At 37.5% G+C, this 26,845-nt stretch overlaps 1 protein-coding gene across 8 annotated transcripts in view; it reads right to left on the reverse strand.

Moving 5' to 3' along the window:
• GPR89A (G protein-coupled receptor 89A) overlaps positions 1 to 26,845 on the reverse strand; it is a 59,019-nt gene that overhangs the window by 31,726 nt on the left and 448 nt on the right. For 7 of the 8 annotated variants that reach the window (XM_059884902.1, XM_059884905.1, XM_059884901.1 and 4 more), the window contains exons 2-7: positions 19,860 to 19,919; positions 18,374 to 18,477; positions 10,041 to 10,147; positions 9,386 to 9,487; positions 3,232 to 3,352; positions 2,414 to 2,494 (exon numbers count right to left, since the gene is read on the reverse strand). In XM_059884902.1, coding sequence (XP_059740885.1) covers positions 2,414 to 2,494; positions 3,232 to 3,352; positions 9,386 to 9,487; positions 10,041 to 10,147; positions 18,374 to 18,477; positions 19,860 to 19,919 — 575 coding nt within the window. Of the gene's footprint in view, positions 1 to 2,413; positions 2,495 to 3,231; positions 3,353 to 9,385; positions 9,488 to 10,040; positions 10,148 to 18,373; positions 18,478 to 19,859; positions 19,920 to 26,657; positions 26,736 to 26,845 lie in introns of those variants that run through there. The other variant, XM_059884904.1, reaches the window with a different exon arrangement.

Raw genomic sequence — 26,845 nt, forward strand, 5'->3', positions numbered from 1 at the left:
AGCGGGTAACAGAGTATGAAATGGTTGGATGGCATCACTGACTCAATGGACATGAGTTTGAGCAAACTCCAGGAGATAGTGAAGGACAAGAAAGCCCGGCATACTGCAGTCTATGGGGTTGCAAAGAGTTGGTCACGACTTAGTGACTGAACACAAACAACTGTATCTATTCATCATTTTTTATTTATCTTTGTCTTTTAGCAATCTGACTATATAAAACTAGTCAAACTTGTGTTTGACTTAAGCCTCTTAGATCTGTAAATTAATGTTTTCCACTAAATTTGGGAGGCTTTTGGCCATTATGTAAGTACTTTTTTTTGCTCCTTAGTCCTAGAGGACTCCAACTACAGGTATCTGTTGGACTGCTTGATAGTGCTTCATCCTGAGATTTTCATTCATTCTTCTTTCATCTTTTATTTCTCTATTCTTCAGACTGAATAATTTCTATTGACCTGCTTTCAAGTTCACTAATTGATTCTTCTGCCATCTCAACTCTGCTAAGCCTACCTAGTAAAATTTTCATTTTAGTTACTGTTGTTTTCAGCTTTTGAATTTCCTTTTGCTTCTTTTTAAAAATATAGTTTCTATTTCTCTTTTGAGACACCTTTTCTGTTCACTAATTAATACTGTATATTTTTTCATTTTTTTAAATGTATTTATAATAGCTGTTTTCAAGTCTGTTTGTTAAAGCTGTTATCTGCGCCCACCTGGAGTTAAGTGTCTGTTAGTTGCTTTTTATCGTGAATATGGGTTACACAGTTCTGTTTCTTTGTATGCCCAGCAAGCTTTGACTGAAGACTTGTCTTTGTAGATATTATATTTCACTGACTTTGTAATCTGTTTTATTTTTCTGAGGACTGTTATTTTTTTGTTCTAGCAAGCAGTTTATCTAGCTGTACTTGAACTGTTAGCTCTACCAGGTAGAGAACTGTGATAATTAGGTCAAATTGGGAGGCTGATTCTTCTGAAAGCCACTCAAATTATGAAGATATGCTGCAGGACCACAAGGCATCCCAGATCCTGACTTACCAAGGTCTATAGGGGTTCATGTATAGATCAGAGCCAAATCCCAAGACAGATTAGTGATGAAATGGCTTAAAAGTACACATCTGCATTTGATGTGCGTCATGACTTTATATTCATCTCTCTACATGAATAAAGTAAATATAGTAAAAGGGAGAATAATCCTGGGAATCCAAACAGTATGTTTCTATATAAAACAGTATGTTTTAATACTGAATAACATCGCTTTTATTGTTGTGTTCTAAAAATCAACATTCATATTCATTCATGTAAAATAAACTGTATAGTTTGAATGTGAATGAAACATATATAAGTAAATAAATGTATACACATGTGTATCTACTTCCAGTCCCCTAGTGAAGATGTATACAAATGGAGATAAAGAATTAGTTGGTGAATCTGGACCTCTTTATCATTCTAATATCTATTGTTCTCTCTTACATTAAGTCTTCTGACTTGATTATGTATCTTACTATAGGAAAGTGTTGAAAGAAGACACATGAAATGGAAAAACATTAATCAACTTAAAACTTCTATGACATCATTTTTATATGAGTAATACTAACTCTAATAGAGTAGACTAATAAGTTTCACGAAGGTAGGAATTGATTACCTTGCTCATCATTCTATCTCTATGTACTATTCAGCATTTAGTACAGTGTCCAACATAAACTAGGCTTTCTACAATTATTAAGTGAATGATTCATTCATATGAATGAATAAAGGCAAAATATTAAAACCAAATGATTGTCCTGCTGAGATTATTAATAGTTCCCTTAGCTATTTATAGTTCACTATTCTAAGAAGTCTGCATGTCACTCAAGTCTTTATTATTATTTCCATTTTATAGATAAGTAAATCAAGACATAAGGAAATAAAGCAACTACCTTAAAGTCACACTGAGTTGTAGGCCAAAGATTCAGATCCAGATAGTCTGAATCTAGCGTCTGTGCTTTTACCTACTGAGACACAAACTTCTAGAAATGCCACTTTGAAAACAAACATTTTAAAAGTACTTTTTAAATAATAAAAACAACAACAATAGTTGGAAGACGTGAAGGATTTTATAAAGTAGTTGGAGAAAAGGAGGTTGAAACAAACTGTGAAAAAGTTTATAAAAATGCAGGACAATAGACTGTTAAAACACTCAATGTAGAATACCTTCAAATATAAAAGATATTCTAATATTTATCTAAGAGAATTTATATTTGAAGTTAGGAAGTAAGGTTGATTTGAAAATTTTCCTTCACACAAGATTAGACACTAAAGTCTCTGGTGGTTCCCTAACTTAAAAATAAATAAGATGAAATTCCCTGTTAGCACCAGTCATGTCAAATTTCCTTGTTGAGAAATTTGAACAGCACAAGTTTTTAATATGCTGATAGCTTACCTTTTTTTTTTGCTTATGATCATATCCATAGTTTGGAGCAGTCGCCGTTCCAGGGCTAGAATATCTGTGTCAGTCACATTCCTATAATAAGCATAAGCTGTTAGCAGAGTTTGGGGTTCCATCTTTGGGCATAATACAGGGCAGCTGGAGAAACACAGGAACCTCAATCATTACCCAGTAATTTAAGGAACTGTACTATTCCTGGGGAATATTAAAATAAGTATAATAAGCAAAAAAAAATGCTTTTATTGTCACTTTTTAATAGCCAATAGTCCTGGGGCCTCAGGGGAGCAGAAGGTAACTAGCTATCTTATAGATTTCCTTAGACTTGATCCAGTGACATTTAGGATATATGTGTATCTACACTTCTAACTTGGCATTGTCGTCTACTGTTTTACTTTTGGGAGGAACCAATTTCCTGAAGTTGGGACTGGCTCACATTGCTGTCCACTAGAAATGTGCTTTGTATACCCGTGGCGGATTCATGCTGATATATGGCAAAACCAATACAATATTGTAAAGTAATTAACCTCCAATTAAAATAAATAAATTTATATTAAAAAAAAAGGTGGGAGTGAAAGGGGTTGGAGGTCAGATTGAAATTGCCATTTTAAAAATAAATGTAGAATAACAAGGGCCAGCAATATATAAGTAATAAGACTCATTTAGAAAGATTCCTAGGCCAATATCCAAAAGAACAGAGAAGAATAAAAAGGCAGTATCATAGATCTAATATTTAAGTATTAATGATGGGGGCATGATGTTACATATGTATTCAAGAAGTAATGAGAAGAAAAGAAAAACAAAATTCTCGTTACCTGAGGAAGTAGGACATGTAAGTATACGGACAGTTGACAGCACCAAATCCAGAAAGAAGAGCCATGAGAGTCACCCCAATCACACCTACCCGGCTGATGAGTTGTTCTATGGATAAGATCCCTAAAAATATGAAAGCACATTAATGCCAGGTGATACAGATAAATCGGCTTTCATCTCACAGCAAAAGGAAACATCACTGAAAACAATAACCATTACTTTTAGCTAACTTACATAAGCTAAATTAATTATTCATATGTGGATTTTTCTCTAATAAATATAAAAGTCTATTGATTTTCTTCTTATCCCAAATGCTTCCAGAATCATCTCTATTCTTGGGTAATGGTAAAATAACAATAAATAACATTTGCTATTTACCCAAGGTAACGTGAACTCTAACAAAGTAGTACTTTTGAGAAAGCAAATCTGTTAGAAAAGTATAAATAGGAGATAATACTTTCCACTACAGTTACCTTCAGTCTACATATTTTCCCCTAATGTCATCAGTTCTTTAGCTATGTCTTATTCATTTTTGCCACCAAGAAGCACATAAAGCATCTAATAAATGGGTTGAATTTATAGAATGAGTAAGTATATGAGTTTTAGATACTCAATTTTATTCCAATTATCAATTGTTTCCTATTTTTTGAGAATGCTGAAAATCAGCATGGTAGTTAAAATAAATGCTATTTTTGATATATTTGGAATAAGTAAAAGAAAGCAATGCTAAGAGTAACTCAGGAAGTCTGGTGTCACAGGGAAAAACGAGTTCAAATTTGGTCTCACTTTCTATTTCTAGGATAGAGTCGACTTCAGCCATCCACTCCTATGGTCTAACACCAGAGGGACCATTCAGGAGTTCTACGGGCTCTGAAGCTGTACTTCCAATATTTAAGTCCTCTTGTGCCTGTATTTCCACTACCCCATTTTAGAGCTCATTGTGATCTCTGGTTTCTAGTCTTTTGCATCCCCGACCTTCCAATTCCTTCCTTGCTGAACCTGGACTCCAAGCTTGTTTAACTTCTCTTCTCAGGACCCTCAGCCCCTACTCTTCTCCTAAAGCATTGATCCTGCAAACTCCTAACCCTAGATCAACCTGACACTCTGCCTTCCCAGTGCCCATGCCTGAGCTGCCCAAAACTACTAGAATGCATGCTGACATTGATGCCATTATAAGTGTATGGTCTCTAGTCTTAACAGAAATCATTCACTACCAAGGAATCCTTTTCTTGCCCTTGGTTAGCCATCTCTCCCTCTACCCCTTAGCAGATATACTTTAACCCATTTTTCCAATCTTTGTTCTTTTTAGCTAATGTGCTTATCACGTAAGGAAGAAGTTATTAGACATCAACTATCTTCAAACATTTACATCTGCAATCATCCTTCTAACTTACCCTCTTCAGAACAAGACGGTGTCCACAGCTAGGGCTTCTCTTCCTGTGCTTTTGATCTAATGCCCCTTCTACCTCCTCTAAAATTTGTTCTACTGTCTGTCCACTCTCTCTCTCTCCCTCTCTTTTATCTTCAATCTTTCCTTCTTTGCTGATTTTTTTCCTTTCAGTTTCAAGTTTTTTCCTAAGAAAAAGTCTGTCCTTGGCCTTGAGTGTACATCTAGGTACCAACCCTCTCTATTTACCCCTTAAATGGAGGAGGTTCTTTCATGTCCATTTATTCTTCAACTGGCTGCAATTCAGCTTTCATCCCACTGTTCTACACTGAATGAAAGTGCTTTCACTAAAAATCACAATGGCAATATAATAGGTAATATTCACCAAGCACCTATTATATACTATGTACTGTTTTAAGTATTCTACTTGTATTAATTCACTTAATTCTCATAACAACTCAGGTGGATATTACTTAAGATCTCATTTTACAGACGATGAAATGGAGGCACAGAGTAGTTAAGTAACTTAGTCAAGCTAACATAGCTAATAAGTGGCAGAGTCAGGATTTAAACCCAAACAGCCTAGCTCCAGAGCCTGGACTCTTAGCCATTATCATAATATGGTCAGGAATTTTCTTCTGATTGCAAAATTCAACATTTTACAATCCATGTTTTATTTGATCATTTATGACATTGAATTGTTCCTATTTTGCATTATTTGTCTTTCTTGGCTTTTATACTACCATTTCTGTTTTCCTTCTCTACTTGCTTTTTCTTGGTCTGTTTTTGTTCTCCATGGACCAGAATTCCCTCTTTCATTTCAGTCTACATTTTCCTTGGGTGATCTTGCCTGTTTCCCCAGTTTCACCTAACAGCATTCAGCTGATGATATCTGTTAGATTCCTGGAATTATCTCCAAGAGGACAGATAAATCTGTACTTTTAAGTTCCTGATTTGTGTATCTAATTACCTACTGAATATCACTTAGATGTGCACAGGCAACACAAATTCTACATATCCTAAACTAAAATTATCTTCCTTTTTCTGTATTACTTTTCTTAGCAAATGATATCATCAACTATCTGGTCACCCAATAAAAAAAATCTATACCATTAGTTTCTATTCAGTCTCTTACTCAGTCTTGAATACACTTCAGGGCTTTACATGATGTCTCTTGTGACTTCCTGCTGAATATACCTTTGGTTTTGTCCTTTAAATCTCAGCTTGAATATCACTTCCTCAGAAAAGTTGATGCTAAGGGCTTGGAATAAATTTGATATCCTTAGCTGCATAATTTTCTATGATAATTTTTGTTCATGGTTGTATCTCTAGCACTTAACATAAACTAGGTGCTCAACAAATATTTGTAAAATGTTAAATGAATGAATAAACCAAAATTCTGAAGGTACTCTTCACATATCTCTTGAATTTGTATCGTTTTTACAGGAAGGAATCATGTCTTATTGATCTTTACTTACTGCCTGGAACATGAAAGGTGTTCAACAAATGTTTGTTGACTGTGGATACATAACTATTGCCAAGTTACATTAAAAAAAAAACCCTAAGGGATTAATACAGGTTATATAAAAAACTGGAAAAATGTGCCCTTTTTACCCTTCAAGGTACTGTCCCTTTATTAAGTATCTTTTTCTGGCTTAAAGTACTTTTAATACTATCTACTTAATCTCAGTATTTCTATGAAGTAAAGGTTAACCATTATAATTCTTATTTTCTAGCTCATAAATGGAAAGTCAGATGGATTAAGTGATTTGCTGCTATTTGCTCACACAGATTCCTTCTAACTTCATATGATTCTTAGTTTCTCTTACTCTTTCCTACCATGGAATGTCTTCCGACCTTCCTAGGTGCAGGCACTGCACAAGGAATACTTTTACAGACATTTTTTCACATAAGTAAAGACTGGATCTTATAGTTTCTTCCATGGTCTCCATAGCAACAAACCACACTGGTTGTTGAGACAGTCTGGGAAAAGCTCTAAAAAGGCAGTGTAAGCCTCGCTGCTTCCCAGTTATTGCCTAAACTTTTCTTCCTCCTTATTTCTTTTACAGGGTCAAATTAATTAGATACTTGAACATTCCGAAATAAAACCAAAATGCTTATTTACTGGAGCACAAAGGAAAGACTAACACTGAAACTATTCGTTAGCTCTTCTTCTGGGTGTATTCTTCAGGATATCCCCACAGAATTTTAAAAAGGGATGGAACAATAGATGTGATAGTCTTTATCTCCTCTCAGGCACTGTCTGGCTGCACTGGTTACGTGAGTTGACTGCTCTCCAGAAGGCTGGAAAAGGCATCAGTCATACCTTTGAACTACATGTGAGCTTGCACTATCGCTGTTAGCAGCCCTGGGGTCCTCTTACCACTTGTGTCCCTCATTTCTAGTATCACAGACAAATCTCTCTCTGGGCATTCATTTGAAACAGTTTATATGAGAAGTATATCATCAGGGCCTCTCTACTCCAAATTTTTCCACACAATGACATGGGCATGCTGATCACATTAACAAATCTTAAGTTCCTACCCAGAGTGTCAGATTCTTGAACTCATCTACCACCTTGGAGAACCAATTTTTTTTTCATTCACTAATTCAATAGATATGTATTAAACACTTATTATGTGCTAGGTTCCATGACAGGCACTAAGGATATAATGATAAATAAGACATAGTCTCTGACCTCAGGGAGCTCACAGGTCATTGAGGAAGTTAGATAAGGAAACAAGTAATCACAAGTTTTAAAGGTGATATAAGTGTACTGAGGCAGGAGAAACTGACAATTCCTAATGATGGCCAGGAAAGTTCTTAGAGGAATCGACAAGAGTTGAATACTGAAAGAATAAATAGGTATTTTCCAGGCAGAACAGAGGTGAAGGACTATCCAGGCTGATAGAACAGTTCTAGAAACTTTAAGTAATTTGGCAGGACTGGAGGACAGATAGAGAAAGAGAACAGTTGTCAGGATGTGGAAAGTCTTGTATGACACGATAAGAATATAAAGGATTTTGGTATGCTGGTGTTTCTTAACTTTTGGGGGCTTTTTGATGTTACGTGAAATTTCAAAATAACTATTTTTATTTAAAAAATACACAGTTATTATGACATTCCACATGCTTTTAAAAACTGCACATTTCCTCTGACACTCCTGGAGAAGAGTCTTAAAACCTCTCTCCCCCAGATCCCTGCTCTAGGCAATGACTAGACATGAAAGGACACATGGGAGGTACGGCAGATTTACGACACTGGCTCAGGCACCACTCATTTCACTGCCTTTCTAGCATGACTTCTTTTCCTACAGAATCTGGAAAGCCAAAAGCTCTTTCCCAGATTTCCTTGAAGCTAAGATTCTGAATGTCACCTGGGTTGCCTCACATTCACTTGTCCATGTAAGACCTCAAACACAGACGTGAATAATGTGGGAGTGATGACAGCACTTGGGAACTGGAGCAGCTGGAGCCATTTCTAATGTCTGGTCCCCGATCATAGGTCCTAAGTGGCAGGTGACAACTTCTATGGTTTTCTTTTTCCTCCTAATTTAGTACTATGTGGTTGGGTGTTTCTTGTTACTATGCAGCACTCAAGTTTGACACCCTGCTTTACCAGAACTTCTGAAAACTCCCAATACACTGTAATAAACCACTTCCTACTTTAAACTAGTTAGAGTAGAATCTGTTTTCTGCTATAAGAACCTTGATAGGTGCAGCTGCTGCTGCTGCTAAGTCACTTCAGTTGTGTCCAACTCTGTGCGACCCCAGAGATAGCAGCCTACCAGGCTCCCCCGTCCCTGGGATTCTCCAGGCAAGAACACTGGAGTGGGTTGCCATTTCCTTCTCCAATGCATGAGAGTGAAAAGGGAAAGTGAAGTTGCTCAGTCGTGTCCGACTCTTAGCGACCCCATGGACTGCAGCCCACCAGGCTCCTCCATTCATGGGATTTGCCAGGCAAGAGTACTGGAGTGGGTTGCCATTGCCTTCTCCAACAGGCACAGCAGGACAGTAAAATGAAAAGATGTGTATTTTAAAAAAAAAGCTTCAGTATATGAAAGTCTCAGTAGATCCATTATAGTTAGGTGCTCTAATATAACATACACACACATATATATATATATGTATATATATTCTGGAGGAGTATTTATTTCTGAAGTAGTTCTAGAAGAACTTGCTTGTTGAGGGATTTTGCCCATTGATGAGCATATAAAGCAGGGCTCTGTCCACGACCGGTTGTTGAATTTAAAATGAACTTTTTTGTTTGGAGAGACACTAACTCCTAAAAAGCTTTTCATCTACCAATAGAGTTTTATGTCATTGCTCTTTCCCAGAATACATACACTCCCTAGAGACGATCTTCATTATCACTTGAGCACTGACCATTTACCTTCTGGGTCACAGACCACTTTGGGAATCTCATAAGAGCTTATGGATATCTCACTTCCAAATATACATATACATTCCCATCATTCTGCATAAAATACCAGGGGGCTAAAGTTAAGGATACCTTTCTCAATCCATTATTCCCTTAAAGTGCATTCACTAACCTAAAGTCAAAACTCCTGCTCTAAAATGACAGAAGTCTGTTACCAAACCAGCATCTGATACCTCCTAGGATGAAAGAAAAATTCAGTTCAAAACCAGACATTTTTTTAGAGAAATAACTTGCTGTGTTTCCCATAATAAGTAGTTTATAAAAACTGATTTTTTTCAAAGTAGAAAATACTAAACGACACTTTTCCCCTCCCTACCACATACACTCACCATGTTTGGGGCTGAGAATGGGAAATGGATCTCCCAGTTTCCAGAAGAAATACATAAAGGTCAACCATAAGAGACAGGAAAAAAGCAGTCGCTGTTTATGTACTAAGAAAGAGGAGACAAGGTGAAATAAGTATATATAAAAGTTTTCTTTACATAAGTTTAAGAGATCATCCTAATTAATATTTGGCTGCCTTGCTCACTTGGTAAATGATTGGTGGAACAACATAAGTTTTAGAAATTGTTTTCTAAACTTCTTACCATTGTAAGAGAAATCTAGTTGAGTTAGGGGAGACTTTTTTTTTTAAGAATGAAGAAGTCTTTTAAAATGACAGTTGAAGAGGGGGAAAAAGTAATTTTCTGATAAAGTACTAATAACAATCCCCAGTACAAATCAAAAAATAAAAATAGTACCCTGAACTGGAAAAATGAAAGGAAAGACATTCTAGTAGAAAGAGAAGTAAAGTTGTGGCAGGACAAATAACCTAATCATTCATTTAATATTTATTTTGTGTTAACCTTTTAAAGATGCTGTGTATGAGGTGCCCCCAAATAACAGTAGCTACTGAAAGTAATATAGAAATGAAGCTCTCTGCAGCCTCAATCCCTAAGAACACTCATCTTAAATCATGTGCTGATATGAGGGTAAAATACTCACATAGTCGGATGTTGCTCACAATAAAATAGCCAATGTAAAAAGGCACCATGAAAACCAGGATCAACAAAATTACACACAGGTTCATTTTCCAGTGAAAATAACGGGAGCTGAAACAAATGTCAAAGAATTATCACTAGGAGGGGAAAAGGGCAGCTATTTTCACTCTCTTTAGTCTTCCAAAGGATCTCTTGCTCTTTGAACTCAATACTGAATATATTTCATCTTAGTAGTCAACTAGGCTGTTACTATCTACTCATTTATAGAGATTAAAAAATTTATTATAAAGTTCTGAAAGGTATATATGGCCATTGTAACCTCCTAAGAATTTCATTTTTTTAATTGAGACTGTTAATGCTCTGGTTATAATCATAGGCAATATATAATAACATATATCAATATATATTATTACTGGTAGATGATTATTGTTTCACTTAACACTGGGAGTCATATTTCAATATAAGAATTAAAAGAAAATAAATGTTAATAATATGCATTATAAAGACACATAAATACTTCTTCTGTAACCTCAATATAACTAAACATCTGATCTGCATGATTACTTTCACTACTGCTTATAAAATATTTTATTTATTGATTTTTAGGACTTTTTATAACAATTTACTGAGACATAATTCACATATTTAAAGTGTACAATATAAGGGTTTTCAGTATATTCACATTGTGCAACCATTACTACAATCAATTTTAGAACATTTTCATCAGTCCACGATGAAACCCAGTACCCATTAGCAATCACTCTCCTTTCCTTTCAACCTCCCCAGTCCTAGGAAGAGGAGTTTTCTGTGTAGCTGTCAGTAAAGAATCTGCCTGCAGTGCAGGAGACCCGGGTTCGATTCCTGGGTCAGGAAGATTCCCTGGAGAAGGAAATGGCAACCCACTCCAGTATTCTTACCTGGAGGATCCCATGGACAGAGGAGCCTAGCTGGACTCCTGCCAGGGGATTGCAAGAATCGGACACAACTTAGCAACTAAACCACCACCACCACCAGTCCTAGGAAAGTGCCAATATACTCTGTTTCTATGGACTTGCACATTCTGGATATTTCATGTACATGGAATCATGTAATATATGATCTTTTGGGACTGACTTCTTTAACTTAGCATTAAGTTTTCAACGTCCATCCATGTGCAGCATCTATCAATGTTTCACTTCTTTTTATGGCTAAATAATATTCATACTATTGTATGGATATACCACATTTTGTTTATCCATTCATTAGTTGGTGGACATTTGGGTTGTTCCTTTTTTTAGCTTTTCCACCATTTGGATATCTTATTTGAAGAAATGCCTACTCAGATCCTTTGTCCATTTTTTTTCCTTTGTCTAATTTTTGACTGTGTTATTTGTCTTTTTATCACTGAGTTGTTAGAGTTCTTTACATATTCGAAATAGAAGTCCTATATCAGATTTATGGTTTACAAAAATTTTCTCCCATTTCTGGGATATCGGTAAACTTTCTTGATGGTGTCCTTTGTATTTATTGATTTTAAACTGACTTAAAACTAGGCCTGGTTTCAAAGAAGGTTAAGTAGTTAAATGGCTTATAAGTATATATTAAATACAAGATGATGAAAAAAACTACAAGGTAATATGAAAGGGAGGAAAAACAATGGCAAAATCTAGGTAGAATATCAGGCTAGGCCTGATGGTTATTATGAAAATTCATACCTTAGAGTTCTAGAAACTTGCTACAGGTGGGTCATAAATTTAGCTTTACATTTTCTAACGGTCAATGTAAAATAGAAAATTCGATCAGTTTGATACATCATAGTGTATGTAAGAAAAACAAATTATAAGGGAAGCATCAGTTCAGTTCAGTTCAGTCGTGTCCGACTCTTTGCGACCCCATGAACTACAGCACGCCAGGCCTCCCTGTCCATCACAAACTCCCGGAGTTCACTCAGACTCACATCCATCGAGTCAGTGATGCCATCCAGCCATCTCATCCTCTTTTGTCCCCTTCTCCTCCTGCCCCCAATCCCTCCCAGCATCAGAGTTTTTTCCAATGAGTCAACTGTTTGCATGAGATGGCCAAAGTATTGGAGTTTCAGCTTCAGCATCATTCCCTCCAAAGAAATCCCAGGGCTGATCTCCTTCAGAATGGACTGGTTGGATCCCCTTGCAGTCCAAGGGACTCTCAAGAGTCTTCTCCAACACCACAGTTCAAAAGCATCAATTCTTTGGCGCTCAGCCTTCTTCACAGTCCAACTCTCACATCCATACGTGACCACAGGAAAAACCATAGCCTTGACTAGACGGACCTTTGTTGGCAAAGTAATGTGTCTGCTTTTGAATATGCTATCTAGGTTGGTCATAACTGTCCTTCCAAGAAGTAAGCGTCTTTTAATTTCATGGCTGCAGTCACCATCTGCAGTGATTTTGGAGCCCAGAAAAATAAAGTCTGACACTGTTTCCACATCTATTTCCCACGAAATGATGGGACCAGATGCCATGATCTTCGTTTTCTGAATGTTGAGCTTTAAGCCAACTTTTTCACTCTCCACTTTCACTTTCATCAAGAGGCTTTTGAGTTCCTCTTCACTTTCTGCCATAAGGGTGGTGTCATCTGCATATCTGAGGTTATTAATATTTCTCCCGGCAATCTTGATTCCAGCTTGTGTTTATTCCAGCATAATTATTACTAATTATAACTGAATTATTACCATGATCATATTGAAATTTCTCCAAAGATTTCTTAAAGAAGAAAATATGAGGGCAATTAACAATGTTCTTCACACCATGCTTTCAAGAGAAACATCAGTGAGTTTCAGTGGGCTATTTCTTACTGTTTACTCCTTAGTGCATATGGCAGGAATCATAAAACACAGAGCAAAGGCTATCCTACAGAGAGCCAATACCATTTAGTTTAGATAAACTGACAGCTTTTGCTCATCTGGATTACCCACTTTTGAGCATTTAGAGAAACAACATGCACATCCTCCAGGCAACTGTACTCAGTATTTCAGCTAAATTTCTGAAAGATACTGGGAGGCAGTGGGTTTGAAATGACAAGTGTAATCCATATTGCCCATTAAAAGCAAACCATATATTTTAACTGCAATTTGAACTGAGGGTAAAGTGATAGTCTCTTGAGAAAATTAAGGATACCAACAAGATTACGTATTTGAATAGAAGGCTACAGCACTTCTGCTTAGAGATGAGCCAAAAGAATACTCTTGTTCAGGTCGAAGATTTTCCTTTGAAAACTATTGTGAATAGTCAATGCACAGTTAATAATATATGATCACAATCCATAATTCTGTTACATTGTAGGACCAACTGTTAGTATGAAAAAATAGGTATAACTGAAGATACATCTTAGCCTACCCAATCCCTACAAAGGACCTAGAGAAGAACCAGATTTAGCAATGCTACTTTCATAATCTTTAAGATAAGCTATTTGAGGAATATAAATCCAAGTAACTGAGTGACATATCTTACTATATGGGATTAACAATAAATGAGTCAAAAGTTGGGGGACATCAGCTACCAAAAACAATAATTTTGGTTTTAGACTGAGTCAAAGTCCTTTCTAATCTAGACATTACTCATGGCCAGTCAGTCACCTGTTTTTATAAATGAAGTTTTACCGGAACACAGTTACACCCATTTGATTACATATTGCCTCTGGCTGCTTTGGCTCTGCAACAGCAACGTGAGTAGTTACAATAGAAATAGTGTGGCCCACAGAGCCTAAAATATTTACTCTCTGGCTCTTTACAGGAATGGTGCTGACCTCTGGTTAGATAGCAGTAAAACTTTCAGGTTGTGATAATAAAAATTTTTTTTTCTAGCTTTATTGAGAAATAGCTGACATAGACCACTAAATAAGCTTTAGGAGTCCACAATGATGGTTGATTTACATATATTGTGAAATGATTACAAAAGGTTTAGTTAACATCATTCTCTCATTTAGATACAGTAAAAAACAAAACAAAACAAAAAACTCTCAAACTCTCATGATGAGAATTAGGATTTACTCTTAACTTTCCCACATATCACACAGCAAATTAGCCACCTTCCTTCAATTGCCCCTCCTCCAAACTCCCTCTGCTGCTGCTAAGTCACTTCAGTCGTGTCCGACTCTGTGTGACCCCATAGACAGCAGCCCGCTAGGGTTCCCCATCCCTGGGATTCTCCAGGAAAGAACCCTGGAGTAGGTTGCCATTTCCTTATGCGTGAAAGTGAAAAGTTAAAGTGAAGTCACTCAGTCGTGTCCGACCCTCAGTGACACCATGGACTGGAGCCTACCAGGCTCCTCCGTCCATGGGATTTTCCAGGCAAGAGTACTGGAGTGGGGTGCCATTGCCTTCTCCGAAACTCCCTCTAGCAACCACTAATCTGATCTCTTTTTCTAAGAGTTTGGTGTTCTTATTTTTGTTTTTGCTTTTAGGTTCCACATATAAGTGGAACCATACAGTATTTGTCTTTCTCTGTCTGACTTGTTTCACTTAGCATAATGCCTTCAAGGTCCATCCATGTTGTCACAAATGGAAGGATTTCTTCATTCTATACATTGTATATACATTTCATACTTTATCCATTCATCTCTCCATGGACACTGAGGTTGTTTCATGTCTTGACTACTGTAAATAATGCTGCAAGCAACATGAGGTGTTTCGAGTTAGTGTTTTCATTTTCTTTGGACATACTTTCAGAGCTGGAATTGCTGGATCATATGGTAGTTCTATTTTTATTTTTTTGAGGAGCCTCCACACTGTTTTCCATAGCAGCTGTATCAATTTACAACCCTAGCAACAGTGCACAAAGGTTCCCTTTTCTCTACATCAAGACCACTATTTGTCATCTTTTGTCTTTCCGATGATAGCCACTCTAACAGATACGAGGTGTCATCTCTCTAATGACTAGTAATGTTGAGCATATTTTCATGTATCTGTTGGCCTGATAAATCTTTGGAAAATGTCTATTCAGGTCCTTTGCCCGTTTTAAAACTGGATTATTTGTTTTTTTGCTATTGAGTTACAAGTTCTTTATATGCTTTGGATATTAACTCCGTATCAGATAAATGATTTACAAATGTTTTTTCCCTTCTATAGGTGGTCTTTTCACTTTGTTGATGGTTCATTTTGCTGGGCAGAAGATTTTAGTTTGACATAGTTCAACTGTTTGTTTTTGATGTTGCTGTTTGTGCTTTAGGTGTGATTTAAAAAAAAAAAAACATTTTCAAGGAGTTTTTCTGCTATATTTTCTTCTAAGAGCTTCATGGTTTAAAGTTTTACATTTAAGTCTTTAATACATTTCAAGATCTCTTCAAGAAAATTAGCGATACCAGGGGAACATTTTGTGCAAAGATTGGCTCAATAAAGGACAGCAATGGTATGGACCTAACAGAAGCAGAAAATATTAAAAATAGGTGGCAAGAATACACAGAACTGTACAAAAAAGATCTTCACGACCAATATAATCACAGTGGTATGATCAGTCACCTAGAGCCAGACATCCTGGAATGTGAAGTCAACTGGGCCTTAGGAAGCACCACTATGAACAAAGTTAGTGGAGGTGATGGAATCCCAGTTGAGCTATTTCAAATCCTAAAAGATGATGCTGTGAAAGTGCTGCATTCAATATGCCAGCAAATTTGGAAAACTCAGCAGTGGCCACAGGACTGGAAGAAGTCAGTTTTCATTCTAATCCCAAAGAAAGGCAATGCCAAAGAATGCTCCAACTACCGCACAATTGCACTCATCTCACACGCTAGTAAAGTAATGCTCAAAATTCTCCAAGCCAGGCTTCAGCAATACGTGAACCGTGAACTTCCAGATGTTCAAGCTGGTTTTAGAAAAGGCAAAGGAACCAGAGTTCAAATTGCCAAAATCCGTTGGATTATCAAAAAAGCAAGAGAGTTCCAGAAAAACATCTATTTCTGCTTTATTGACTATGCCAAAGCCTTTGACTGTGTGGATTACCACAAACTGTGGAAAATTCTGAAAGAGATGGGAATACCAGACCACCTGACCTGCCTCTTGAGAAACCTATATGCAGATCAGGAAGCAACAGTTAGAACTGGACATGGAAAATGGACTGATTCCAAACAGGGAAAGGAGTACATCAAGGCTGTATATTGTCACCCTGCTTATTTAACGTATAAGCAGAGTACATCATGAGAAACACTGGGCTGGATGAAGCACAAGCTGGAATCAAGATTGCCAGGAGAAAAAGCAATAACCTAAGATATACAGATAACACCACCCTTATGGAAGAAAGTGAAGGAGAATTAAAGAGCCTCTTGATGAAAGTCAAAGAGGAGAGTGAAAAGTTGACTTAAAGCTCAACATTCAGAAAACTAAGATCATGGCATCTGGTCCCATCACTTCATGGCAAATAGATGGGCAAACAGTGGAAACAGTGAGAGACTATTTTTGGGGGCTCCAAAATCACTGCAGATGGTGACTGCAGCCATGAAATTAAAAGACGCTTACTCCTTGGACCAACCTATACGGCATATTAAAAAGCAGAGACATTACTTTGCCAAGAAAGGTCCATCTAGTCAAGGCTATGGTTTTTCCAGTAGTCATGTATGGATGTGAGAGTTGGACTATAAAGAAAGCTGAGTGTCGAAGAATTGATGCTTTTGAACTGTGGTGTTGGAGAAGACTCTTGAGAGTCCCTTGGACTGCAAGGAGATCCAACCAGTCCATTTTAAAGAAAATCAGTTCTGAATATTCATTGGAAGGACTGATGTTGAAGCTGAAACTCCAATACTTTGGCCACCTGACTCGAAGAACTGACTCATCAGAAAAGACCCTGATGCTGGGAAAGACTGAAGGTGGGAGGAGAAGGGGATGACAGAGGATGAGATGGTTGCATGGCATCACCAACTCAATGGACATGAGTTTGAGTAAACTCCGGGATTTGGTGATGGACAGGGAGGCCTGGTGTGCTGCAGTCCACAGGGTTGCAGAGTCGGACACGACTGAGCGACTGAACTGAATCCATTTCCAGTTAATGTTTGTGAGTAATATAAGATGGGGGTCAAGTTTCACTCTATTACATGTGAATATATAATTTTCCCTCCATCTTTTATTGAAGATGTTTTCTTCAATATTGAAAAGATATTGAAGTCTTTTCTCCATTGAGTATTCTTGGCTCCCTTGTCAAACAGTTGACTGTATATGCTTTGGTTTATTTCTGGACCCTTACATAAAATTTAATAATTAGCATGTAAAATAACACTTGCCTAGTCTCGATAGTCATAGGATCTATATTTAGCTCACCCAAGAAAGGTTTGGATTATTAAAGAACAAGTTTAAAAACCACAAAGTCAGAACATTGTCCTGTTTTACAAGTTCTTAATTTATCCATTACGAGACTATGATCATCAACTCTGATTCTCAAAATAGGAATTTGAGAATATAATCTCTTTATAAGTCTCAAGACTCAGGGATCTATATATAATGAGTTACACAGCTTAGCTCAGCATTGATTCCTGACTACAGAGCCAATCCCACTTTATTCTTAAGACTTTTCCATGCAGTGATTTTAAAAAGGTACAACAAAACTCTACACAGAATAGCTGATGTACTCTAAACACAAATACTGGCAAAAAGGAAGCCTGCAGTTTAACAAGCAAGAAATATTTTGGATAGACTGTTCATAACAGGTCTATTTTTTGGAGGAGGACAGGAGTTACTTTTTAAAAATGCTTTAAAGAACACTCTTAAGTTCAATCAGACTTGAACATGCCTGTGAAATAAACAAAATTAACTACATTGGTAAGAACTGGAGTTCAGTCTTCATAGAAGCCCTTAACTAGCTCTGAGGAATTTGGATCTTTCCAGGTAGAGATTTCTCCATCAGCTGGACAATGTGAAGAGCTCTTCCTGGGATTCAATCAGAGAGCAGCTTGAGAAAAATAAACCTTCTTATAGTAAAGCCTGGGACCTAGGTTCTCACAGCCCAGTCTCAATTAGTACTTCAGAACTAATGTTCAGACTTGTTTTCCTGCTATTTCACAATCTTTGTCAAGCCAGTTACTAGGTGCCTGAAACCCATATTTGCTATGATTATTACAGTTACTGCTGCTGCTGCTGCTAAGTCGCTTCAGTCGCGTCCGACTCTGTGCGACCCCATAGACAGCAGCCCACCAGGCTCCCCCGTCCCTGGGATTCTCCAGGCAAGAACACTGGAGTGGGTTGCCATTTCTTTCTCCAACGCATGAAAGTGAAAAGTGAGACTAAACTAACTACACAGTGGATTTTTTTTTCAGCTATGGGATGCCAGTAAATCTTCCACCATAAAGAAAGTAACATAGGTCTCTTTAAGAGGAGACCCAATTAGTACTCTTACTCACCTGCTATTCAATACTCCTAAGATTTCAAAGATGATGAGCTCAAACATGGTGCAAGAAAATGCAAAAGTCACAGAGAAGATCACCTGTACCACATACTGACGCACCTGTTAAAAGTCAAATAGAGACGAAAAGTAATTTCCTTGTGTGAAATATTGAGTTGATGATTACAAGTCAGAAAACTTATTTTGAAGAAATTCTCAAGTTATTAGAAACAGGACCATGACAGTAACCTGTCTAGAGCTAAAAGAATAGATGAAAATAGGTTGTACTTCTAATTCATAGGTTACTATTACCATCATCCTCTTGTGGATGAAAAATTTAAAGCACAAGAAGATGAAGTGACAAGGTCAGAAGTAGCACTTAAAATTCTTGATGTACACTGACAAAAAATGACAGATTTAGATATATAGGTTAGTTCTAAAAGGGTTCCTTCAACATTCTGCACAGACCTTGAAACAGTTTTAGAACCTCTCCTAGGAGGCCTTACAGTAATGAGCAGGAGAGAATCTCTAGAAATCTGGGCTCTTTTAGACAACAACTCAAACTCCCTGGGGAAGTTTAATGGAGAACATACTAGAAATGACCCCAGATAGTCCATGACCATTGAGCTTATTACTAAATGAGGAAGATTAATCAGGAAATGTCCAATGTAGGCTGTTGTCTTTCTGAATTCAAACCCTAAGATATGATTCAGACCAGCCTTAGAATTAACTTAGGATGTGAGACTGATAATTAACACTGAATGCCAGATACCCAAATGAATGAGTATATTTATGAGACATTACAAGTTAAATTCTCTCTCAAAGAACTATTTGCTATTGATGTGTATACTAATATGACTAAACCATGATATTTCTTGATCCTGGCTTCTGGGCATTAAAAAAAAAAATCAACTAAGCTTAATTATATTCTTCAATTTAAGAATTATATATTATAGTAGCAAAAGCTTCCCATCTTGGGAGTGAACATGATTATCCTTTTTTATTTTTTTTGACCATCACAGGTCATGAAAGTTCAAGCATAAATGGTTTTTTAACTGAAGTATAGCTGATTTAAAATGTTTCAGGTGTACAGCAAAGTGATTCATATATATACACACACACACACATATTTCAGATTTTTTCCATTACAGGTTATTACAAGATACTGAGTACAATTCCTTGTGCTCTACAGTAGACCCTTGTTACTTATCTATTTTACATGTAGTAGTGTATATCTGTAAACCCAAAGTCCCAATTTATCCCTTTGCCTGCTTTCTCCACTTTCCCCATGGTAACCATGAGTTTGTTTTCTATGTCTGTGAGTCGACTTTTATGTTGTAAATAAGTTCACTTGTATCATTTTTTTAGATTTCACATATAAGCGATATAATATGATAATTGTTTTTCTCAAACATGATTTTTTCTTTAATGAAGGTATTTTTCTTTTCCCATTTAAAACAATAAGTTCACATAATATTAGCATAATCAAAATGATCTCTTCTTACCTCGTAGTCCTTAAACAGCTGTCGCATGAAAAAAAGCCACCCAAATCCAAAGAAAAGTATCTAGAGGAGAAAGAAGATAGAAGATCAGCATGTCAATACACAATCTTTTGAGAAATGCCTTTTACAGACCACTTTACGATAAAAGGTTGCCTAACTAAATAGCTTATTTTAGAGATTAAAGGTGACATCCACTCATATAACACTACTTATTAAAGTCCTCAAGAGTGGACCAGATGTTGAAATGCTCTTCAATTTTTGAAATTATCCTTGTTTTAGAACATGTTTTAAGTTGGGCACAAATTAAGATAGTAGGCACATGACAGCTCTGTTCATTGTTCTAAAGCTCATTTATTTTTCACTGGTAAATACCTTTTCCACATACACATACTCTGACACAACTCCTCTTCTTGTATTGGCTAAGAATGTTATCAAAAAATAAAATTCTTTTTAAAAATTATAGTTGCTTTAAAAGGTTGTGTTAGTTTCTGGTGTATTCAGTTATACATACACATATATATATATATACACACACACACACATATTGTTTTTCATATTCCTTTCCATTACGGTTTATTACAGGATATCGGATATGGTTTCCAATACTGTGCTATGCAGTAGAACTTGTTGCTTATTTTATATAGTTTGCATATGCTAACTGAAAACTCTGAATTTATCCCTCCCTCACCCCCTTTCCCCTTTGGTAGCCATAAGTGTGTTTTCTATGTCTGTGAGTCTGTTTCTATTTCATAAGTAAGTTCGTGTCATACTTTAGATTCCAAATATAAGTGATATCATACGGTATTTGTCTTTCTCTCTGATTTACTTAGTATGATAATCTCTAGGTCCATCCATGTTGCTGTGAGTGGCATTATTTCAGAATAAAATTATTTTATGCCTTCCAACTCACTTCAGGAGCAAGTGTGAACTCTCGAGTATGATTTAGCAGATTCTTCCTCCTCTTACTATGTCCCTCCTATCCACCAAATTCGTGTTTTCAGCCACATGGAACTGCCTGTGCTTCTTTAGATATAACATTCTTTCATACCAGGACCTTTGCAGATGTTATCCTTTGACAGGAACTTCTCTCCAGTCTCCTCCTCACTTATCCTACAAATCTTTACTATTATTACTTCTAGAAGGCCTTCTCTGGCCTCCCAAATATAGATAACTTACTCTTTTTACATAATCCTATTATCCTACCTTGCATTTCCCTTACTAAAGCATTTGCCACACAGTTTTTTAATGTCTAATTTAAATACACTCTTTTTAAAAAGACTGTAAGTTCTGTGAGGATAAGGGTCACATTTGTCTTGTCAATCTTTGTATTTTAGCACCCAGCACAATGCCCGGGACATAGCAGGCTCCCCATAAATGTTTGCTGAATGGATAAATGGTGCACAGTGAAAGATGGCTTGTTCTTCAGGAACATTCAACCTCAATTCTTTGGTAACAACATCTATGTACTGTGCTAAGTGATGAGGACACAAAGATGAGTAAGATTGTTACTACTGTCAAGGAGGTATAGTATAGTGGTGAAGACACCAAGTAATTATTGTGTAATATGGGACATGCAATGATAGAGACATGCACATGATATTGTTAAAGAACATGAAAGAGGGAGACTAAACAAATCTGGTATGGGGTTAGGACAGATTTTTCTGGGGAAGATAATACCTTGGCTGAAGGAGGTTTTAATTTAGAGTTAAAACCTGGTATCATGTGCAAATTTGAGGATTATATGCATTTTTCTAGAGAGAGGCTTCAAGATATTCACATACACTCAAAGGTTCCCACCGTCCCTAAAATATTTTAAAACAAACAAAAGAACCAAACACTCTCTTAAGGTGTTGAAAAAGAATTAGGCAGGTAAAAGACAGGTAGTGGGGGTGGACAGGTCTTCTATTTCAGACAGCAAAGAGCATGAGTAAAGGCACAGAGGTGAGAAATAGCATGGTATATACTGGTAACTACACATGGTTTGGCACTGCTGGGAGACAAAGTTCAAAGAAAAAAGTGGTTAAAAATGAGGCAAAGAGGGGAGGAATAGAGGACCAATGATGGAAAGCCCCAAAGGTCACTGTAAAGAGCTTGAATCATAGTCTGTAGGTGATGAGTTATTTAAGGATGGAAAAGACATGGCCAGGTTTATTTTACAGAGAAACTATGGGGACTCTCTGAAGGAAACAACACTGTAGAGAAAGAAACAGAACAGGAGGTTGCTGCAGCAGTTCAGATGAGAGATAACAAAGGCCTGAATTAAAACAGTAAAAAATGGTTTTTCCAGTGGTCATGTATGGATGTGAGAGTTGGACTATAAAGAAAGCTGAGCGCCAAAGAATTGATGCTTTTGAACTGTGCTGTTGGAGAAGACTCTTGAGAGTCCCTTGGACTGCAAGGAGATCCAACCAGTCCATCCTAAAGGAGATCAGTCCTGAGTGTTCGTTGGAAGGACTGATGTTGAAGCTGAAACTCCAATATTTTGGCCACCTGATGTGAAAAGTTAACTCATTTGAAAAGATTCTGATGTTAGGAAAGATTGAAGGCAGGAGGAGAAGGGGATGACAGAGGATGAGATGGTTGGATGGCATCACCGACTCAATGGACATGAGTTTGGGTGGACTCCGGGAGTTGGTGGTGGACAGGGAGGCCTGGCATGCTGCGGTTCATGGGGTTGCAAAGAGTCATACACGACTGAGCAACTGAAGTGAACTGAACTGAACTGAATTAAAACATCAGTAGTTGGAGAGGAGGCAACACATTTGAGTACTTCGAAGGTAAAATCAGCAGGGAGGAATTAAGGATGATTAGTTTGGAATATAGGATGAAGAAGGAGGCCATCCACTTTATATAAAGACTACTGGAGGAAAAAAATTGGGGAATGTGGATGGGAGACAGGAAGATGACGGGTCCACTTTTAGATATACTAAGTGCTTGAGGGCCACCCAAGTTGACATAAAAGATTATGAAGGGACAGCTGAGACACACCTGAGAGTTGAAACCGTCAAAGAATATGAGATCATTCAGGAATAGTATATAGAGTGAAGAGAGCAATATGCCAAGAAGAAAATAGTAGAGAGTAGGAATGGGAAGAAGAGACCGGGAAGGAGACAGAGAAGGAATGGTCAGAGAAATAATAGGTGCCAGAACAGTGTGGTATCCTGAAACCAAAGGGAATAGAGTTTAAAGACATGTTAAAAAAGTAGACGGACAAGAGAACCAGGATTGAAAAATGTTCAAAGGATTTGGTAACTGGGAGGTCAACGCTGACCTTAAGGAAAACAGTTTGAGTAGTGAGGTGGAGGCAGGAACTAGACTTCACTGGGTTGGGGGTGCATGGGGGGTAACACAGTAGAGACAATAAACACAGATTACTCAAGGGACAGCCAAGAATGAGACTGTAGCCTAATTAACTCACTTATAGTGGGTGTCAGAATCAAGCTGAAGTCTGTGTGGCTGACCCCAAAGCTTGTGCTTATAATCACTTCACAACAAGCTGCTCCACAATCAAAGGTACATGTGGAAAACATGGCTTTAAACAGGAGTAAGAGGCACCTTATCTTCTGACATGGGAGGAAAGGAGTTGGGAATGGTCATGGACATAGACAACTGCTTAGATTAAGATGTAGAAGGAGCTCACACCTTTTGGCCTCACTTTTGTTGATCAAGTAGGAGGCAAGGTCATCTGCTAAGGGCAGGAGAGGTGAAATTGAAAAAAGGGGCTTTGAAAAGAGTGATTAAAAACTCAGAGAAATTATGAAGGGAAGGGAACAAGGAGCTGATTAAAGAAAAAAAAAAGAATCAATGACCTAAGGGTGTCCATAAACTCAAGGCATCAGCAATCTGCACATATGTGATTTTCTACGAAAGCCTTCAGGCTCATGAGTTCAGTTCAGTTCAGTTACTCAGTCGTGTCCGACTCTTTGCGACCCCATGGACTGCAGCACACCAGGCTTCCCTGTCCACCACCAACTCCCAGAGCTTACTCAAACTCATGTTCATCGAGTTGGTGATGTCATCCAACCATCTCATCCTCTGTCATCCCGTTCTCCTCCTGCCTTCAATCTTTCCCAGCATCAGGGTCTTTTCCAATGAGTCAGTTCTTTGCATCAGGTGGCCAAAGTACTGGCTCCTGAGTTAGCAGTAGACAAACTACAGCAGTGATCCAATTGTGGACTTTACATGCAGGCAAAGAAACAAGTGAATATGAAGGAGCTTGGATCCATGATTTTAGACCAAGTAGAAAAGGAAGAGGGTGAATAGATTAGGACAAAATACCCCTAGACTACTTATGAGATCCTTTGGCTATTTTAAATCATTACCAGTGGAGACATTTAAATTCATAGTTTAGAGGCAATATTTAAATGATTTCTGAAGTCATGACTGCAGTTGAAGTTAGGCATTTAAAGAGCAGTGTATATGGTGAGATGGATAATAAAAAATATATATTTCATTAAGATCACTCTGAAATGGGACTTTAGACAAGAAAAAGAAAACAAATGAAATTGATAAGTCTATATGAGGGGGCAGGAAATGGGAGAAAAAGAGAGAAGAGATACGCACCTTTATATTTCATTGTGGCTTCCTTTCATATTGACAAAAAAAGTGTAAAGACTTTTACACAACTAATATAAAAAAATACCAGGAAAATTCAAGAAGTCCAGGATTAATACAAATTCTGGCAAGATTATACAGGATCTAAAAAGCATGCAAAAGGGAAAAGCAACTTTAAACATTTTGCAAATAAAACAAGAATGTGCACTGCATTTATTCAAAAAAGAGAATATTTTTGAAATTGTGCAGTCTTGACCTTGAGCCTTAGAGTGTACTTTGGAACTGATAAGTCTTATAACTGTAGAGAAGGCTGAAAACAGAGGTTAGATAACAGTTGCTGTCACAAAAGATAACTCCTAAATTGAAAATTAGCTACAGATTAAAAAAAAAAAAAAAAAGGCCATTAGCAGGATAGTTTAAAGAACCGACTAGAAAAAGATTCCTTTCTTGGATCATTTATTTACATTTTTATTTAACAAATATTTATTGGTGTCTAATATGTACCAGGTCTTAAGGGTAAGGGTGAACAAGACAGCATGGACACTGTCTCAAGGTTTGTAATCTATGGAGGAGATGGACAAGGAATTATGAAACAATGCGATAGTGCTACTATAAGGGAAATGGGCAAAGGGTACTAGGAAAACATGTCAAGGGATATCTAGTCCAGTCTGGAAGAGGTTTTATGGATATCATGTTGAGAAACAAAGGCTGAGTAGGACTCAGTCGGGAGAAAGAAGGAGTATGGGAAAAAGGTCCAGAAAGAGAACAGACTGGCGGAAACCTGGAGGCATGACAGCATGGCCAGGTTAAGGAACTAAAAGAAGTTCAGTAAGGCTAGTGTATTGGAGGAGGAAATGGCAACCCACTCCAGTACTCTTGCCTGGAAAATCACATGGATGGAGAAGCCTGGTAGGCTATAGTCCATGGGGTCGCAAAGAAATGGTTAAGGCCAAGGCTGAAGAGGTTAAGAGCGGAGTCTTCATCATAAGAGACCACATAAGCCAATTAAGGATGTGAACTTTATCCTGTGGAATGATGAACAATCTCTATACCAAGATGTTGCCTGGGGTGAACCAGCTTCAATATATGATCTCTGATTTCAGATTTCCTTTCAAATAAATCTTTCAGTTCATATAAAACATGAAAAATGAGGGGGAGATGTTTCTAAGGCAATCACACCTCTCCAGAAAGGTGCTTTTTATTAAATATTTATTAGGCTTCTACTACAAGAGTCCCTTGGACTGCAAGGAGATCCAAACAGTCCATTCTTAAGGAGATCAGCCCTGGAATTTCTTTGGAAGGAATGATGCTAAAGTTGAAACTCCAGTACTTTGGCCACCTGATGCGAAGAGTTGACTCATTGGAAAAGACTCTGATGCTGGGAGGGATTGGGGGCAGGAGGAGAAGGGGACGACAGAGGATGAGATGGCTGGATGGCATCACTGACTCGATGGACGTGAGTCTCCGTGAACTCCAGGAGTTTGTAATGGACAGGGAGGCCTGGCGTGCTGCGATTCATGGGGTCGCAAAGAGTCGGACATGACTGAGCGACTGAACTGAACTCAATACAAACACAGAAAACAAAAAAAAACAACCTAAGATTTAATTTACTTTAAACTCCTAAAAGGAACTGTTTCTGTCATGTGCCACTTGAAAAAAAGAGCAATTAAAGAAAAATACCTTTAGTTAGTGGAGAAATGAGGTGGGAGGAGATCAGTAATTAGGTAGTCTGAGCTTCTACAAATTTTAACAGTTGGCCAATAAATACTTACTGAGCGTCTGCACTTGGAGGGAGGATAGAGCTATTAAAAAGATAGGGTCTCAAAAAAAGTAAATTCATAAATAAATGAATACATAAATGGTATCAGTGCTATGATAAATGCTGTGTAGAAAATAAAAGAGTAACTCAAAAAATTTACATAGTAAAAACAAAAAGCTCACTAAACGAAGTTTCTACAGAGCAGGGACAAGTCAATGTCTTATTTAGCTATGTATCCTCAGAACTTTATATAATGCTCCATAAACGTGTTTATTGACTGTACGAATGAATGCAGATGGCTAATCTTCATTAGCCATCGAATGAAGCCATTTCTTCCACGAATGAAGGAAAGAGGGTCAGAAAAAGATCCGAAAGCGTGGCCGGGAGGATACACGTTGGAGGTATTAACAAACGAAAACGGATACTTAGATCTCTGAAGTGACGGCGGCAAATTCCTCCGCATCCGGATTCAGAATTTGACAACTAACCTCACGTGTCCCCAGGAGCCAGCCGGATTGGCGAGTCGCACACTCTGCACCCGGAACCACACTCTTCCCTAATCCATGGATCAGCCGCGTAGTCTAGAGCTTCGGGGCGCTTTGAGGACAGCTCCCTTCTCGCGGCACCGGTTCTGAGCCCTAAGGCCACCTGACCTCTCCCCAAAGTGGAAAGGAAA

This window comes from Bos taurus, chromosome 3 (assembly GCF_002263795.3).
Source record: "Bos taurus isolate L1 Dominette 01449 registration number 42190680 breed Hereford chromosome 3, ARS-UCD2.0, whole genome shotgun sequence".
NCBI classification, from domain to species: domain Eukaryota; kingdom Metazoa; phylum Chordata; class Mammalia; order Artiodactyla; family Bovidae; genus Bos; species Bos taurus.